The sequence below is a fragment of the Lissotriton helveticus genome, chromosome 10, assembly GCF_964261635.1.
Source record: "Lissotriton helveticus chromosome 10, aLisHel1.1, whole genome shotgun sequence".
Taxonomy (NCBI): Eukaryota; Metazoa; Chordata; class Amphibia; order Caudata; family Salamandridae; genus Lissotriton; species Lissotriton helveticus.
This window is the reverse complement of record NC_136071.1, coordinates 63,241,725-63,258,252: the sequence shown is the minus strand read 5'-3', so window position 1 is coordinate 63,258,252 and position 16,528 is coordinate 63,241,725. Positions and strand designations below refer to the sequence as shown.

The following is a 16,528-nucleotide window of genomic DNA, read 5'->3' as shown; positions in this document are numbered from 1 at the left end:
AGTGCCACATGTGCACCCATACACAATTGAGGGGTACAAAAGTGTGTCAAAGTGACACCCTGCCACCCTTCAATGTTTTCCCCCTTTTACTGAATCGGTATTTACCGATTCGGTAAATACCGATTCAGTAATTACCGAAACGTACCGATTCGGTAATTTTTTACAAAAAATTACCTACATCCCATTTACCTATTCTTAAATACTGAATCGGTAAAATTTGGTATTTAAGAATAGGTCAATTGAGATTACCTACATCTGGCCCTAAGTATTGTTGTAAGAATGAATGGTAGTTATTTCTATGGTTATTAGTGTAAATAGATTTGTTCTCGAACCTTTGATGAAATTTTTTTTTTCCTGCACACGCTTTTAATGCATTGATTTTATCCATATGATCTTTTCCTGTTCTGCACATTTTTTGTGATTGCTATGTTCTCGATGCTCTTCTCACTAAAACAAAAAAAACTAAAAAAAACTGAATCTGAGATATTCAATTTAAGAAAAATGAAAGTCACATTTTTCAGGTTTGCAAAATTGTCGCTTCAGACCAAGTCTGTTGAGTACCTGACACACATGAGAATATTGCAATGATGGAAAATGGCAGGATGTTGTCCAAGCAAATGACAGCAAAATTGTTTAGGTTGCATGAATTGTTAGAAAATTGCTGGGGCATTGCTCAAACCCAAGGGCATAACCTCATACTCAAAGTGGCCTAATGTTGTTCTGAATGCGCTCTTCCACTCCTCAACTTCCTTGATGCATAGAAGGTGATAAGCTCCACGTAGATTCAATACTGTACAATACAATAGCTTTTATAGAGCCCACAGCTACCAACAAAGGTGTCCCGTCACTAATGGTGAGGGTGTCCACTGAGTTCTAGTGCAAAAAACAATTTAGAGGGAGTTTATGGCAGAGTCCACTAGAAGCATTTCGGTCCTTTTCCTGAAAACCGTTTCAGATGGGCAACTTCTCAAGGCCAAAGGTAAGGCATTCCACAGTTTGGCTGTCAGAAAGGGAAATGAACGACCACCTCTTCTGGATCTGACAATGCGAGGGGTTTGAAAAAGCTTAGGATTATTAGTGCGACGGGAAAGCACCTGGGATGAAAGTTTGAATAGGTGCCTAAGGTATAGAGGACCTCCGAAGCACGGGCGTCCGCAGGGGAGGGCAAGGGGGTGCGCTTGCCCCCCCTGGTTCGCCAGTCCCATTCCTTTTGGTCCGTAATGTTCAAGATTACAGCAGGCTGTTCCCCTGCGAGAAGCCCCAGGAGTTTAAATGTTCTCTCACTTGGGGCCTCTCGCACTTCTCTTTGAACTCTAGAGGCTGCAGCAGCCCCTCCCCGACCTCGAGCAGACTGTGGACAGGCCCATTGTCATTCTCTCTTCTGCTGATTATCACATAAAGAATGACAATGGGCCGTCTGCATTAAACGTGCCTTGAAGGTGAGTGATGAAGTTAAAATTTTGTCCCCCCCTGGAAGGCGGGTGATGAAGTTAAAATTTTACCCCCGCCCTGGAAACATTTCTGCGGATGCCCATGCTCCAAAGTAAAACATCTTGAAAACAGAAGTGAGGGCCTTAAACTGAACCATTTTGCCATTCGGCTGCCAGTGAAGCTGACACAAGTGATTAGAGTTAGAACTAGAACATCAGGGGGGAAGTTTCAGGATCAGACAGGCAGCAGCGTGTTGGATAATCTGAATATGATGTATAAGAAAGGAAGGGAGTTCGAGATATAAACTATTAGAATAGTGCAGTTTTAAAGTGTTAATGGCATGCACAATGATTTTCTGCTGATCCACTGGAATAAAAGGCATCATAAGTCTCAGAGATCTGAGAGTCAGAAAACAAAAACTAGACAGAGATTGTATCTGAGGTTCGAATGTAAGCTCCTCATTGAATTTAACCCCCAAGTTTCTGACCACTGGCGAAGGGCAGGGAGGATTGCCCATATCAGAAGACCACCAAAGGATGAAGTCAGGTATGGTTTTAGAACCAAAGAATAGAACTTCGGTCTTGCCTGAGTTCAATTTCTAAAAGTTGGTATTCATCCCGTTTAATACTGATTTGAGATTTTAAAAGAAATCAATGTTGAAGGAGCATTTTTGTGAAAGGCCAGGAACAGCTGAGTATAGTCAGTGTATGGGAGACCTTTAATTCTGAAAAACTCCACGATGTTGGCCAGAGGTGACATGTATATATTAAAAACGGGAGGTCTGAGAGCTAAACCCTGAGGAACACTTCAGTGTAAAGGTTTAGCTGCAGATGTAAAAGGAGGGAGAAAGACCGACTGTGATTGGTCACAGAGTTATATAGGTCTTAAGCCAAGACAAAGCATGTTCAGTAATACCCATGCCTTTTAGACTCTTAGGCAAGGTATGAGAGACCGTATCCAAAGCCGCTGAAAGATCGAGCAGCATTAAGATACCTGGAGAAAGTCAGTTGAGATTGCTTTTAATATGCTCAGAAACTTCGAGAAGAGCGGTCTCAGTGCTGTACCCATGCTGAAAACCTGATTGCGACTCATGAAGCAGAAGGTTTTCTTCCAAGAAAAAAGTCTTGACATTTTTTCCACCAACTTTGCCATAGTAGGCAGAAGAGAGATGGGCCTAAAGTTGCTCAGAATCTTGAGATAGGCAGGAGGCTTCTTAAGTAAGGGTAGAAGCAAGGCCTGCTTCCATCCAGAGGGGACTGTTGATTTGCAAAGAGATTCATTGAGCAAATTATTCACCCAGAGATTAATTACTGATAGAGCCTTTTTAAGAATAGTCTGGGGACAAGGATCAAGTGGAGATTTACAATTAGCAAGATAGACCAGTAGCTGGTGTTTCAAGGTAAATGGGAGAAAAACAGTTGTGGGGCAGATGAAGGAGTGACAAAACCTAATGGCGCTGTAGTAGGATGAGGAAAAGAGTTGAAAATAGCCTGAATTTTATCACGAAAACATCTGAAAGTTTTGCACTGAGTTACAATGAAGGAGTAAGTGAATTCTTTGTCACCACAGGAGAAAGAAATGCGTTACCACCGTAAACAGATCTTTGGGAGAGTTATCAGCATCAGAGATTGACAGAGCAATAGAAGCTTTAGGGGCAAAGTATATGGCTTTATGGTATTTCCTAAGATCCTGCTGATAGATTGCCTTGGCCTCTGCATCACATTTACTTTTCCAGAATCTCTCAAACCTCTCATAGTTGGATTTAGGAAGCGTTAGACAGTTGGAGAAGCAAGAGGCTTTAGGCCTAAGGGGTAGATGTATCAACATACCCTTTTGCGATTTCTAAATAGCGATTTTTAAGGAATCGCTATTTAGAAATCGCAAAACAGGATGTATGTAGAAATTCGCTATTTTTTAGCGATTTCTTATTCTTCCTTATTTGCGAATTCGCAATTTGCGAATTCGCAATTAAGGAATAATTTCCCATTCATACCTATGGATTGTGAAATAATTCTCAATTTGCGATTAGCAATTTGCTAATCGCAAATTGAGAATAATTTCAAGGGTGCAGGGGTGTCTCAAGAACACCCTGCTGTACCCCTGAAATTTACATGTGTGTGCATATGGCGCACATACATGCCCTATGGGCATGTATGTGCGTCACATGCCACCTTCACAAATGCAAAAATTGTGAATTTTTCAAAGAATTTGCAAATTACCACCAACTACAAGTTGGTGGTAATTTGCGATTTCTTAACCTAAATTCGCAATACCAAAATGCTACATACATAGCATTTAAGGAATCGCAAAATTGCGATTCCTTACATGCTTAAGCAAAATAAGGAATCGCAAATTTTTGCAATTCCTTATTTTGCGATTTTTTGTTACATGTCAAAACATGCAAAAAGACAATTTGCGATTCGCAAACGCCGGAATTGTGCGAATTCCGGCCTTTGCGAATCACAAACGGCTTGATACATCTACCCTTAACTCTTTTAGCAGAACACACTTTCTTGGGAGCAAAAGTGTCGATGGCCAGCTCTACCTAAGCATTGAAGAGCACACCATCTTGCTCTGGTCTGATCATCAGAGACAATCTGTAGAACGTCAGCCAAAAGCAGGTCATTAACTTTATGCCATGGTCTGGACATTTTTTTGATTGTGCAGGATGGAACATGCGGAGTACAACTTAAAATCTGAAAATTACTAAGACACAATCAGACCATGTAATATTAACAACCAGGAGTACTTTGATCAAGAGAGTGTTGGCCAAAATAAGATCCAGGGTATGTCCAGCTGCACGGGTTGTAGGTCAAGTTTGGTTAATGTTTGTGACCCTTTGACAGATTCCAGAATGTCTTTGGCTAGGGGAAGAGGATAATGATCCGTGATGGGAATATTTTTCAGATCGCGATTTGTCAACACAGGGTCTTTGTCAACACTTTTACTGATCTCATGTATCATGGAGGATACTGTGTGATTGCTAGCACTGCCTCTACAAGAACCTGCTTCTTTTCTGTCAAGAGGAAAGAAGAAAAGGTTTTATTATAGAAAAGAATAAACACATTCAAATTATCTCTGTGATATCAAATCATTAAATAGTCTTTACCTTAATATTTCTGTAAACTTTGTAGTCCCAGAAAGGTTTCTATCTGCTGAAAACCATGGCATACAACAGCCACATGCATCCAGTTGCTGGTATGAAGATGGTACTCACCTGGGAGTATTTTCCGCCCCATGAGATGGCGCTCTCATTAATGACGAGCTTTGAGTCTGGAGAAGCTCTGCCATTGTACGTTCCCACTTTAACAAAGCTGCTAGTGTAATTGGACGTCATGTGCCAATATAACAAATCAAATATTGGCTGAGAGTCTCCATACGAATCAAAAACTAATTCACTGCCAGCTGAGCTCTTCAGGCGAACATTCTTCACATAGTGCAAGATCTGAACCCAAAGCAGAAAATATATTTTTATGAGAGATAGCAAAGGATTTAGATAAACAAACACCTTGGGCTGATTTGAGCATGCAAGGATACATTTAGGGTATTGATATGACATAGGGAGACTCTACAGTTTTACTTTTGGATCCAGTGAAGTTGTTACTATAAAAGTACACTCACCTGCCATGGTTTAAAACCATTAGCATCAGCGCATGCCCTGCTCCTGAATGGACCTTCTTGAATTTTGCATTGAAGCAGATCGTGCAGTGCTCTGGCCAAAGCAAGGGTTGCTTTATGGGCACCGAAGGAGAATGTAAAATCTTTCATTTCAAACACTGTTGCATCAAGTGAGTCCAGCTTTTCTGTCCCAGTACAGAGTCCATTCACATCTGTCAAGTTCTCATCTTTCATGCCATTACGTTTATCCATCCATTTGCAACTGAAGATCTGCTCCCAGAATTCCTTAATGAAGATGTCCTCAGAGCTCCCCAGTGGGTCAATGCTATTTAGGAATTCTTTAAAGCCTGGGATTTCTCCTCTGTGCGCCACCATTCCCAGTGTGCCATTTAATTTTTCCCACATGCCTCTTTGCGAAAAAACTGTTGAAGGAACCCAGCTTGTTGTCCCAAGCCAAATTTTTCCGGTAATCTTTTTCACTGATATATCTTTTAGAATCAGAGCAATATCTACAGCATTTGTAAAGCACACAATCACATTTACAGAGAATGTTTGCACAATGTCAGTTATAAGGGCCAAGGAGGTCCTGCTGGGCTGTCTGGGGAGGGTCTCAAAGAATTCAGTGCAAATATCATTCTTTGCTGCCTCTTCCTTAAAAGACTGGCTACCTTGTAGACCCAGGTCATTACTGGAAGCCAGAATTCCAATCCATGTCCAGCCAAAGTGGAGCAGTACCTGCACTAAAGCATTCGCCTCAAAAGTGGCATTTGGTACTGTTCGCAGAAAAGAAGGAAACTGAATTTTGTCACTTAGCAATGGGAGTCCTGCAGCATAACTGATCTGTGGTGGATAAACACTTTTTACTGGATTATTTTAAAATGCTTGGATCTAAAATTATCAACATGAACTGTCTTTCTAAATATTACATTTTACAAGCTATTAATAGTGTATTCACTTAAGAAAAATGACAAAGTTAAAAGGAATTGAAGAGGTGAGCAAAGGCAGGAAGAGTATTAGGAAGGAACAAAGAAAGAATGGGAACCATAGAAGTTGGAAATGAAGAAAGGAAGGTATGGAGTGAAGAAGTGGGAGAAAACACAGATGGAACTATAGAAGGAAGTAATGGAAAAAGGAAAGAAAATCAGAGCATAGAAAGAAAGGTTTACCATCACAAATAGGGACCAGAGATTCTTTCCTGTATTGAAAACCCAGTGCCAGGGAGGCCCATGACCTACTACACTCATCTACTTCTGGACTAAAGCGAGAGGAATCAGCCTAACAATGTGCTTTGCAAATCAGTCTTTGCCTGCCAAAGTTCTGAGTTCCGTGAGCTTTCCTCGCACATTTTGGTGGCACCTAGTCTTCACTACTTCATATTTGTTTTGTGCAGTAGTGGTAGTAGGACTGAGTGTGTGTGTGGGCGTGTGGGCGTGTCTGTGTGTGTATGAGAGAGAGTCTGAAGTCTGAAGCCAGTGGCATCCATTTTGAATACTCCGGGTTGTAGCACAGACTAAGATGGCGACTCCCCAAATATTAGGAGTCTATTGTCAACATTCTTTTGACTGGAGGGTGGAGATCCAGACACTAAAGTGAGGAGGATGGAGATAGTACTCCCTTTAGAAAGTCCATGCAGGTTTTCCCATTAAGGGGCTGCTGAATATTTCTTCCTGGTCACTGCCATTTAGCAGCTGTGAGGGATAAAGCATAGGGCTGACGTTTCTGCTGTTCTGGTTTTGAGGCCAGGGCTGCACATTTGCTGTAACTGATTACTGCATCTGAAAGAAAAGCATTACTTCACATATAGACTGTGCCTGCAGAGGAACATAGGAAGGTCAGTTGAAAGAGAACCAAGCAAGACATTTTCTGTAGCTAGATGCTGTGGATTTACATCACCTTTCTGGACAGTGTGTTTAAAATTGGGAGCCTAACCTTCCCACTGTATCCCAGTACCATATTCCTCATGATCAAGGAAGGGAGTCTTCTGTGGGGGACTCAAAGAGCTGCCATGTAAAAAGGGCTTGTGCCTTAAGGATAGCTATCTCCCAGAGGCAAGGGGACATCACCTGATGTCAACACTTTGTGTTAGACAAGTTAGGGTCTGCCTGAGTTGCCTAATACTGCCTGACTACTAAGAGGGGATAGGAGTGTACCTGTCCTGCAGGAGGACAGACTGCCCAGGAGGAGAGGCCCAATTTGTTTTCTGTGACTGGAAAGACAGACAATGTTGTTGACCCAAGAGAATGTGTCAGGAGAGGCAGCTGTTCAAGGGCCTCTCTGACCTGCCTCTACAGTTCCTGGACTAAGCTTTGTAAAGTTAAGTCCAGACGTAAAACACTCACCACCCTGTACTGCCACTGATAACGAATAGTGAAGCACTGTCACAGAAATCACCATCACAACATTTGGCTGCAGTCGGAAAGTACCCCATTGAGGGTCTACCTGCTGCCGAATTCAAGAGCCTCCACTGCTGAGCCCACTGCTGCCATAAATGCTGGCCTCCTGAGTCATGTGATTGCATTACTGTGGTCCCACACTGAATAATCCAAACTGAACAGGAGAGATGATGTAGCTGAATCCGCCCCACACCCTGACTGTTGCAAGAATTATGGCTGGTAAATCATGGGCTTTAGCCTGTCAAGGGGCAAGAGACAGGACAGCAGGTGGCAGATCTGCCCCACCCATTAGATACATTGTTTTTGGCGCAAATCCTGTACATAGGGATGCAGAGAGCAGTGTCAGCTAGATAGGACAGATAATGTGCGTAATCTGATGCAGAATATGAGTGGGAAGAGGTACAGTGGACAGCCTGATTTACAGCTCAGTAAGCACTTATTGAGGTTATCCTCCGAGGGAGTTAGGAATCATGTACATATGTCTCCCACCTTACCTACGGAAGGATAGACAGGGAGTGCAATATCCGCCACAGTTTTTAGGGAATTGAGGTTCAGTTGTATTTTTTTTACCTTTTCCTCAAAGAAGTTATTCAAATTGCTACCCAGGTTATCATGTGCAGCACATACTGTAGTACATGCCGAGGAATTGGAGAACTGTGATACGATCTTGAAGATTTTACTTTGGCCTATTCTTAGCCTCATCTGTCAACCTTGAGTAATGAATGCCTCTGGCTAATTTAATGTTGGTGAGATACGGATTCAGTGGAGACTTGTAGAGAACTTTATCTCACTTTTATAGTGGTGTCTCCACTTAAGTTTTAATCTTATGCAGGCTTGTCTCCCAGCAGCTAGCTCTGCTGTGAACCAAGCAACTGAAGTGGAGCAAATAATTTTATGGGATCAATTTTCAGGGGCCACCTTTTCAGTTGCCACAGCAAGCCAATTGTCCACTGCTATTTATCTCCTATGATGTTATCTGAGAGACAAGGCAATGTGGAGGCTAAATAGTCCCCTAACTTAGGAAAATCAATTTTGTTACTGGCAGGAGCAAGGCTTCTACATGCCTTAGAGGGCTCAGGCCTATTGTAGGTAAATGACCAAAAGAATGGCAGGATAAAGTGATCAGACCATATCACTCTCTTGGTAGCTTCCAGAGTGATAGGTGTGTTCACATGAGCAAGTCCCGAGAAGTTTCAAGAAAGGTTCAAGGCTGTCTGAGTTTCCAGGAGACGATTCGTCAGAGAGTCCTCAGCCATGTCCATGTGCAGGTTGAAATCTCTTCTATCATAAAATTAGTAAAATTAATGATTTTAGGTGCTGATGCCTGGACAAGAGAATTGATAAAATCTCCACGTGTACCCATGGCAGGGGGTATATTATAGGTACCACTGATAGAGAGTGTTGGGCAGATGTTGAAAAAGAGAAGCCAAAGCCCTCTACAACCTTTAGCTCCTGCACCTGTAATGTTGAGCATTTCATGAGGAGCTCTAAGTTTTGATTTCCCTCTTCCACATATCATCATAAAGGTGTTTTTAAGATTAACTTTTAGGTAAGGGTAGACGTAGTGCGCATATTGGGGCTATGCGGAGAGCCACGTAGTGGAAAACAAACTCTGCACACTCCGCACACCCTGCATAGCCTCACTACGCGACACCCACCTCCCTCCTGCCCTATTAACAATTAAATTACAAGCTTTAAAAACAATTTAAAAGTAAGGAAAACAGCTTACCTTAGCTGTGGCGTACCGGGGCTCCCTCTTTCTCCTTCATCGTGACTTCTTCATCAAAACTGCAAATGCGCGGGTCCACGGGAAACCGCAGCTAAGGTAAGTCATTTTCCTTACTTTTAAATTGTTTTTAAATCTTGTAATTTAATTGATAATAGGGAGGCGGGTATGGCCAACTCTGCTCCACAGTGGAGTGTGAAGAATTGTGCCTACTGCCTCTACTTCGTGGAGCGTGTAGTAGGCAAAACTCCGCAAACTCGGCGGGTGGAGCGGGGCTCTTCGGCCATGCTTAGTTTTAGGTCCTTTTTATTCATAAAATTAGCAAAATTTTCCATTAGGCTTTGGAGCCTATTTGCTGTTCTGGATAGCAAGACTGTGCCGTCCCAATACAGAAGGACCATGGTGCTGCGATTACCAACTATAGGGGCATCGGGATTCAGCTTTTGCAAGCATTTATCAACGTCATTAATGTAAAGTGAGAATAAAAGTTTTGTAAGGACGCAGCCATGCCTTATGCCGCGGGTAACTCTAAAACTGGGGGTACATTCACCTTTGGCAGCATAACGGGCTCTTGAAGTTTGCCAATCATATATTTGTGATAGGAAGGTGATCATATCAAGTGGGGCTCCCATCCCCATTAAGGCCTGCCATAGTTTTGCATGGTTGACTAAGTCCAATTCACTTGTTAGGTCTACAAAACATAGATGCAGGTGACCATCTTTAGAGAGTATATATTTCCCAATAATCAGTTTAAGGTTGATTCACTGCTCAATGGGCCCTATATCCTTTCTGAATCCATAAGAGAGCAGTGTTGGAAGAGGGAGGCTGACAGTAGGTGTCTGGTTGGTTGGTGGAAGGTCATGAGTTTGTTGAGCCTCTTGAACTTGCATCTCTTCTGGACTGGGAGCCAGTGTAGCTTCTTGAGTTGCAGTGTGATGTGGGTTTGTATGGGGAGGTCGAAGATGAGTCTTGCCAGTTAGTTTTATATTGTCTGTAGTCTATTCAGAAGGCATGAAGTGGTTTCTATGAAGCGTGACTTTCCATAGTCCAATCTGCTGGTAACAAGAACCTGTGTGATGGTCCCTCTGTTGTTCACTGGGAGTCATCTGAAGATCTTGCGGAGCACACTTAGGGTGAGGAATCAAGCGGATGAAACTGTGTTAACCTGTATCTTCATAGTTAGCGTGCTGTCCAAGATGACACCGATGTTGCAGGCGTGGTCTGTTGGAGTGGGGGATGTGGCAAGTTCAGCTGGCCACCATGTGTCGTTCCATGGCGAGGTGTAGTTCCCAGAGAAGAGGACTTTCATCTTCTCCTAGTTGATCTTGATACACTTGTCCTTCATCCAGTCGGAGACGTTCATAAAACAACTGTGGAGGTTGTCACTGGTGGTGGAGGGGTCTTCTGACAGCAACAGTATGAGCTGGGTGTCAATGGTGTAAGAGATGATGTTGAGCCTGTGTGATCTGATAGGGATGAAAAAGCAATAAACTGCTGAACTGTCCTACCTTACTACAGAGAGAACATTGGATCTAACTGTACTGGAGATACTCCTGCATTACCTATACAAAGGTGGAGTCAGTAATTATAGAGAAGGGAAGGTGTTGCAGCACCACACTAGAAAACGCGGCATTCTGAAATCTTGTATTTCTTGAAATGTATAGTACTGAGATCTGGCGTGAGGCTAAAAGTAATTGCTTTTCCACAAAGAAAATCACTTGATTAACAATAACTTATTGTGCATGTTGGTTGATTACCCCACACTATCGCTGTGAGAAGCCTGTGACTGCTCATCCTTGCTGCTTCAAAGCCAAATGTGTAAAGGGTTGTTATTGTTCCAGTTTGCAGTGCTATAGTAAGAAAGACCCCCCAACACCAGTGGCAAACAACTTACACCACCAGGGCAGGTGTCCAGTAGGTCCTGTCTGCCCTATTGCCAACCAAACAGGGTGTAATCCTGTTTTCCCTCGGGATCGGGTAACTCAGTAAGAACCCAAACACCCCACCTGTTAGCCCACAGATGAGGTGCCAGTCCGATATAGGAAGGTAACAAGCTCTTTATTCAGACTTGTTGAAATGCCAAATTATAAGCAAAGCAAGAGTAGTCAATGGTTCGGATAGCGTCTTACCGTCCTCTGCAATGATGCTAGTCCTAGCACCTTCCAAAAGAGGACCCCGTGCTAAATAATGGCCGAAAATGCCACTCGAGTCTCTATCCGCGTAATGGATATAACGTAATCGTCCTCCGCATGCGTGTCAGTCCTGACACACGGCCAACGGAGGGCAAACGCCTAAAGCGTACTCCACACTCGATACCCTCGAGCGGGGACTGGCCAAGTGTCTCAGCAAGAGACCTCAACTCGATACCCTCGAGCGGGGACTGGACAATGGTCACTGCCAGGGACCGTTACTCGATACCCTCGAGCGGGGACTGGCCACAGATCAACAATGGTCCGTCCGTTCGATACCCTCGAGCGGGGATTGGCCACGGTTTAAGTTCCAGGAAGTTCAGCTCGAGAACCCTCGAGCGGGGACTGTCAGGAGTCAGAACGAACCGGAGTTCAGGGATTGCTCGATACCCTCGAGCGGGGACTGACAAAGCGTCGGAGCAGAACGGTAGACAATAAAGGTTCCACCGAGCGTGAAGCGGAGCCCCGCTGTCACTGTCTCGGGAATCAGAGGCTTCTCACCGTTTACTTCCAACTCCTGTCCAACGCCGCCGAATATCACGGAGCTCGCCTTCCGCTCGACCTCTTCTCCTGATTCGCGGGGAAATGTTCAAAATATTCGACGCCTACCGCTGGCGTCCTGATTCCTTAAATGGGCACGCCCTCTCAGCGCGCCTGTCTTGCACGGCCTTCTGGGGATCGTAGTTCGGGCGGGCGTGTTCCGGGTTCCTGTAGTTCTCCTCTTTCGTCTCGCCTCCGACGGTTGTCTTAACACAGGGTCTGCCATCATACTAGGCTGAGTGTAAAAAAGGGGAGCCAACTTTCAATCTGCAGTCTTTTCGGTTCAGGTTAAAATTTCTTCATGCCATGGCTTTCAGTCAGTGGCCAGTTACCTTTATTTGTCTCATGGGCTGTTTACAGTGATGAAAGTCACTGAGGCTAGAAGGAGTTCAACTTTGGGTGGATCCATACAGTCTATTGAAGGATTCCCCTAGGGAGCAATAACAAAATTCAAGTGGAGTACATATTAGGGCTTTTGTGTCATGAGTGATCTGTGCCAGCCAATAAATCGGCTTAGTTAAAATCATATTACTTCATCAATGATGTTGGGTCAATGGGTCATGTACAGTAACGTGTTATCACACTTTTTTATTGTACATAGGACAATCGACCATACACCGGTGCTAAGGAAACAGTAAAAACATATGCCTGTTTTATGGTTATTTTAACAGTACAGAGCAAAGGACATAATTTAGAGTTTGCTATAATTTGGTGAGTATCCTATCCCATCAAATTACCTTGTAAACCACCACAGGGCTGCTGGTCTATGTACACCAGTAGCCTCACCCTATGCAGGGAGGACCTTCCAATATACATTGTTTGTGTTCTGGACTTCCAGCCTGACAGATCCTGAACAGAAAACAATACAAATGATCACATGGACAAGGGAATTTGAATCTGAAAAACAAAATCTTTTCCTGAGTGGGGCAAAAACAGTATGAGACTAGCTTGCCATCAATTGCCACACCAGAGGATGCATAGAAGACAATGAGATACCTATCAGACAGGGAAGATTCCGAAAGTATGGTGGTCAGTCCTCTCGCCAAGATCTAAATGACCTCCATGATTAACTTGCATAATAAGAAGCAAATAAATATATAGCTTTACTCAGCATTGTAGTGTAGGTGTCTTGCAGGACCAGCATGAAAAAATAGCAACACGTTTTGATAGGTCTAAGCAGAATTAGGTCATAGTAACATATTAAAGTGGCAATGAAAAGATAATCTAAGTGGTAGTAGCATAGTAGGTATTTTTAGAAGAAGCAGCTTAGACAGAAAATTCTATGGACCATAAAAGTACATTTCATAATAGGCATATATCATACCTGAGGGAACCGGCTGAGTCCAAGTATTCTTGCCATAGGAAGGGCTTCTGCTGTTGGCCCATCTCCGATGAAGCCAGCCAGTTTTGGGCTCAAACAACAACTATAGTTGGGGATTGTCTTCTTCCCACCTGAGAGCAGCTGCAGGGTGCCATCAATAGCACCCAACTCAGATGAACATGAGTCATGAATCCCAAATCCTAAGGTGATGTTGGGTAGGATATCAGGACTTTCATTGATTTCCCTGATAGTAAATACCATGGCAAGTACACTCTGGTAGTATTTTGTGTTAATCCTAGTAATAGAAAAGAAATGTCCAACTTTCATTCTCATAACAGGCTAGTATTTATTATTTTATAGATTTTATAGAAAGAAAGAAACATATTTGATATGCACATTTTTTAAACTTTATTTAGGATTTGCATCATCCACAAGAAACAACAAGCATTTACAATGCAATGGACTCGGCAGCATTAAAGGTAGAGCTATTGGCATTGCTCATTATTTTTTTTTATTTTTTTTTAAATCTTAAATAAATGACATTGTATTCTGAGAGTTACTCCTGGGGGTAACAATGCATGGTGTGAGTTACTCCCTGTGGGATAAAAATGGAGGTTTACTGAATCTCTGTGTTCGCAACAGTGAACGCTGTCAGTCAGATACTCCCTGGGAATAATAATGGAGCAAATAACAATACATGTTGTAGGGTAAAAACATGCTGTTAAACACCACCTCGGTCTAACAGTTTATGCCGGCATGCTGTAAATGTGCACACACTCAGATATTCCCTGTCTGATACCAACAGTACATGCTGTCATGTACAACCTGGGACTAACAATGCAGGCGTCTGATAGGCTGGGGATAAAACTACATGCTGTCAGATCGGGGGGGGGGCAACATTGCTTGCTGTTAGATACTCTCTAGCGGTAACAGTGCATCCTGTCGAATATTTCCGTGCCCAACCAAGCATACTGCATGTACTCCCTGGGACTAATAATATAGGCTAGGCATTAAAGCCCGTATGCTATTACTACCGGGGGTGGTGCAGGGCTAACGTGGCATGCTTGCACATATTCCCTATAGGCAACAATGCATTCTGTGAGGTACTGCCCGAGGTAATAATGCATGGTGTCATTTGCTCCCTGGGGCTATCAATCATTGTTTACATACACTATATGTGCGCAACTGTGCGCGCCGTCAGGTATTCACGAGAATACTAGTGGAGGCTACCAGGTTTTACAAGGGGAGGACAGTGCACGTTGCCAGGTAACCCGTATGCTGTCAGACTCCGTGTGAGTGACGGCGCAGGCTATGGCGTACTCCAGTGGTTATACATACCCAGGTGGCTGCTGCTCCGATGCCTGGACAGGAGGGGGCCAAGAATAGAAAGGAGGGGGCCAGGAATAGCAGTGGGACCGATAACAAAACACCGAGGAGATCGGAAGGAGCCTGGAATTGAAGAAAAAAAGGGGGGGGGATATATATACACACATTGTAATTGCATTTATATAGCGCTTATTACTTCTGACAAGGTGTTAAAGAGCGTTATGCTGTCTAGCACTCTTTCACGGAACCCACTGTAGATATGTTTACTTGTGAGTGTGCAAGACAAAGGAATATACAAATGGGAAAAAACTCAAGAAAGACTAATTCCCACAGAGTTCAGGAGGAAGGCTGATATAAACAAAAGACAGCCAATTATGTAACAAAATGCATGGGGAAAACGGGTGGGCGAGCTATTGCACTTTTTTGGTGGGGGTAGTTATTACAAATACAAAGTGCTGGATATGACCAAAGGAAAAAGCTGCGAGGGTGAATAAAATCATCAGATTCAAAACAGGAAAGAATCGAGAATAGGGGCGTGGTTGAGTAAAGAACTAAGGGGAACAGGATGACCGGCTTCAGCAAACTTGTGCTTTGGGGAGAGGGCGCACAGTTGAATTTGACAGTGATTTGTGGATTTAGTAGTAGCCTGGGCCGAAGCTCCGGAAAGAAGGGGGGGCAGGCTGCGGATGAGGGTGTGCACCTACGACCGCTCCATTCGGAGCAAGCTATAGCACTTGGTTGCTCACAGTTCATGCTTCTGAGGGGTCGTTGGTAGGGAGTGTTGGATTTGTTGGCGATGGTGTTTACAGACTCCCACGCCGGCTCCTGAGTGGTGTCTCCAGTTCAGTTTCTGCTCCGGCAGTCTAGGTTAATCTTTGGAGCTTTACTTCGGTCAACCGGACATCTGGCACCCGGTTCTACATGGCACAAGTCCTTAAGTTGGAGGAGGAAGAGAAGAGGTGGGGGAGAGTAGGTGTGCACCTTGTGATGACAGTCCGCTCTGGCTTGTCACCTGTGCTCCGGTGTTCAGTTTTTCAAGGCCGCCCTCTCTGTCTGTAGGCGGGTGGTCTACTGTCTGGCGTACATGTATCACGCATCCGCACTCAAGACTGATCTGACCACCGCCCACCTTCCAGGCGCTATGTCTCATCCGAGAGGCTAATTACGGGTGGATAACATAAGCCTGTCTGCTTCTACAGCTATGACGTCTCACTGCGTGTGGACCGAGTACAGGCGCAATCCACTGCAGCTTTAATTCTCCTTCACCCGGCTACCACCTGCGAGCAGCACATACCCTCCCTGATCTCCTATCGCCTCCCTTTAAATTATAGTCCGCATCACATGCTTGAGCGCTGCAAAAAATCAAGAGGTATTTAAGCGCCTCGTCGACCCCCCCCCCCCGCGTGAGAGGTAAACGGGTGGGATAAAGTATAAGCCATGCTCTGGTTCATTGGAACAGGGCTACCGGAGTTCGTTTTGCATCGGTTTCAGATGGCCTCCGCGATGTCTCCGGAAGTCAGGCAAAGTCACCTGTGACGGGGGCGGGGCTCCGTCTGCACCGGAAAAGAAGGCAGGCGGAGTGAAAGCGTCTCGCGACGCCAGAAGGAGAGCGGAGTCCCTCTAAATTGAACTGGTAAGTTGGAAAGGGGGAGGGGGGGGGCTCGGTGCACGGTGCACTCGTGTGTGTGTGTGTTTGTGTGTGTATGCATGTGTGCGACGGCGGGGGAGAGGGGGGGTGCACGCGTGTGTGTGTGCGCGCGTGTGTGTGTGTGTATGTGTGTGGGGGGGGGGGTCTCTGTATGTATGTGCATGCGTGGGCGCTTGTGTGTGTGTCTGTGTGTGTATGTGCGTGCGTGTGTGGTGTTTGAGCTTCCTAGGAGACAGCGCCTGGCTGCAGCGCTCGTTCGCGTGCGCATGTCAGTTTGGAATCGCCTCCAAGGCGATGCGCGCGGCCAGGATTGTCTCCTGGGAAGCTCACACGCCA

At 44.5% G+C, this 16,528-nt stretch overlaps 1 protein-coding gene across 1 annotated transcript in view; it reads right to left on the bottom strand.

Moving 5' to 3' along the window:
- The window catches only part of LOC144783908 (extracellular calcium-sensing receptor-like), a 119,255-nt gene that overhangs the window by 68,825 nt on the left and 33,902 nt on the right, over nucleotides 1-16,528 (bottom strand). The window contains exons 4-6 of the mRNA XM_078662648.1: nucleotides 13,222-13,513; nucleotides 5,053-5,889; nucleotides 4,649-4,876 (exon numbers count right to left, since the gene is read on the bottom strand). Of these exons, the coding sequence (XP_078518774.1) occupies nucleotides 4,649-4,876; nucleotides 5,053-5,889; nucleotides 13,222-13,513 (1,357 nt within the window). The remainder of the gene's footprint in view (nucleotides 1-4,648; nucleotides 4,877-5,052; nucleotides 5,890-13,221; nucleotides 13,514-16,528) is intronic.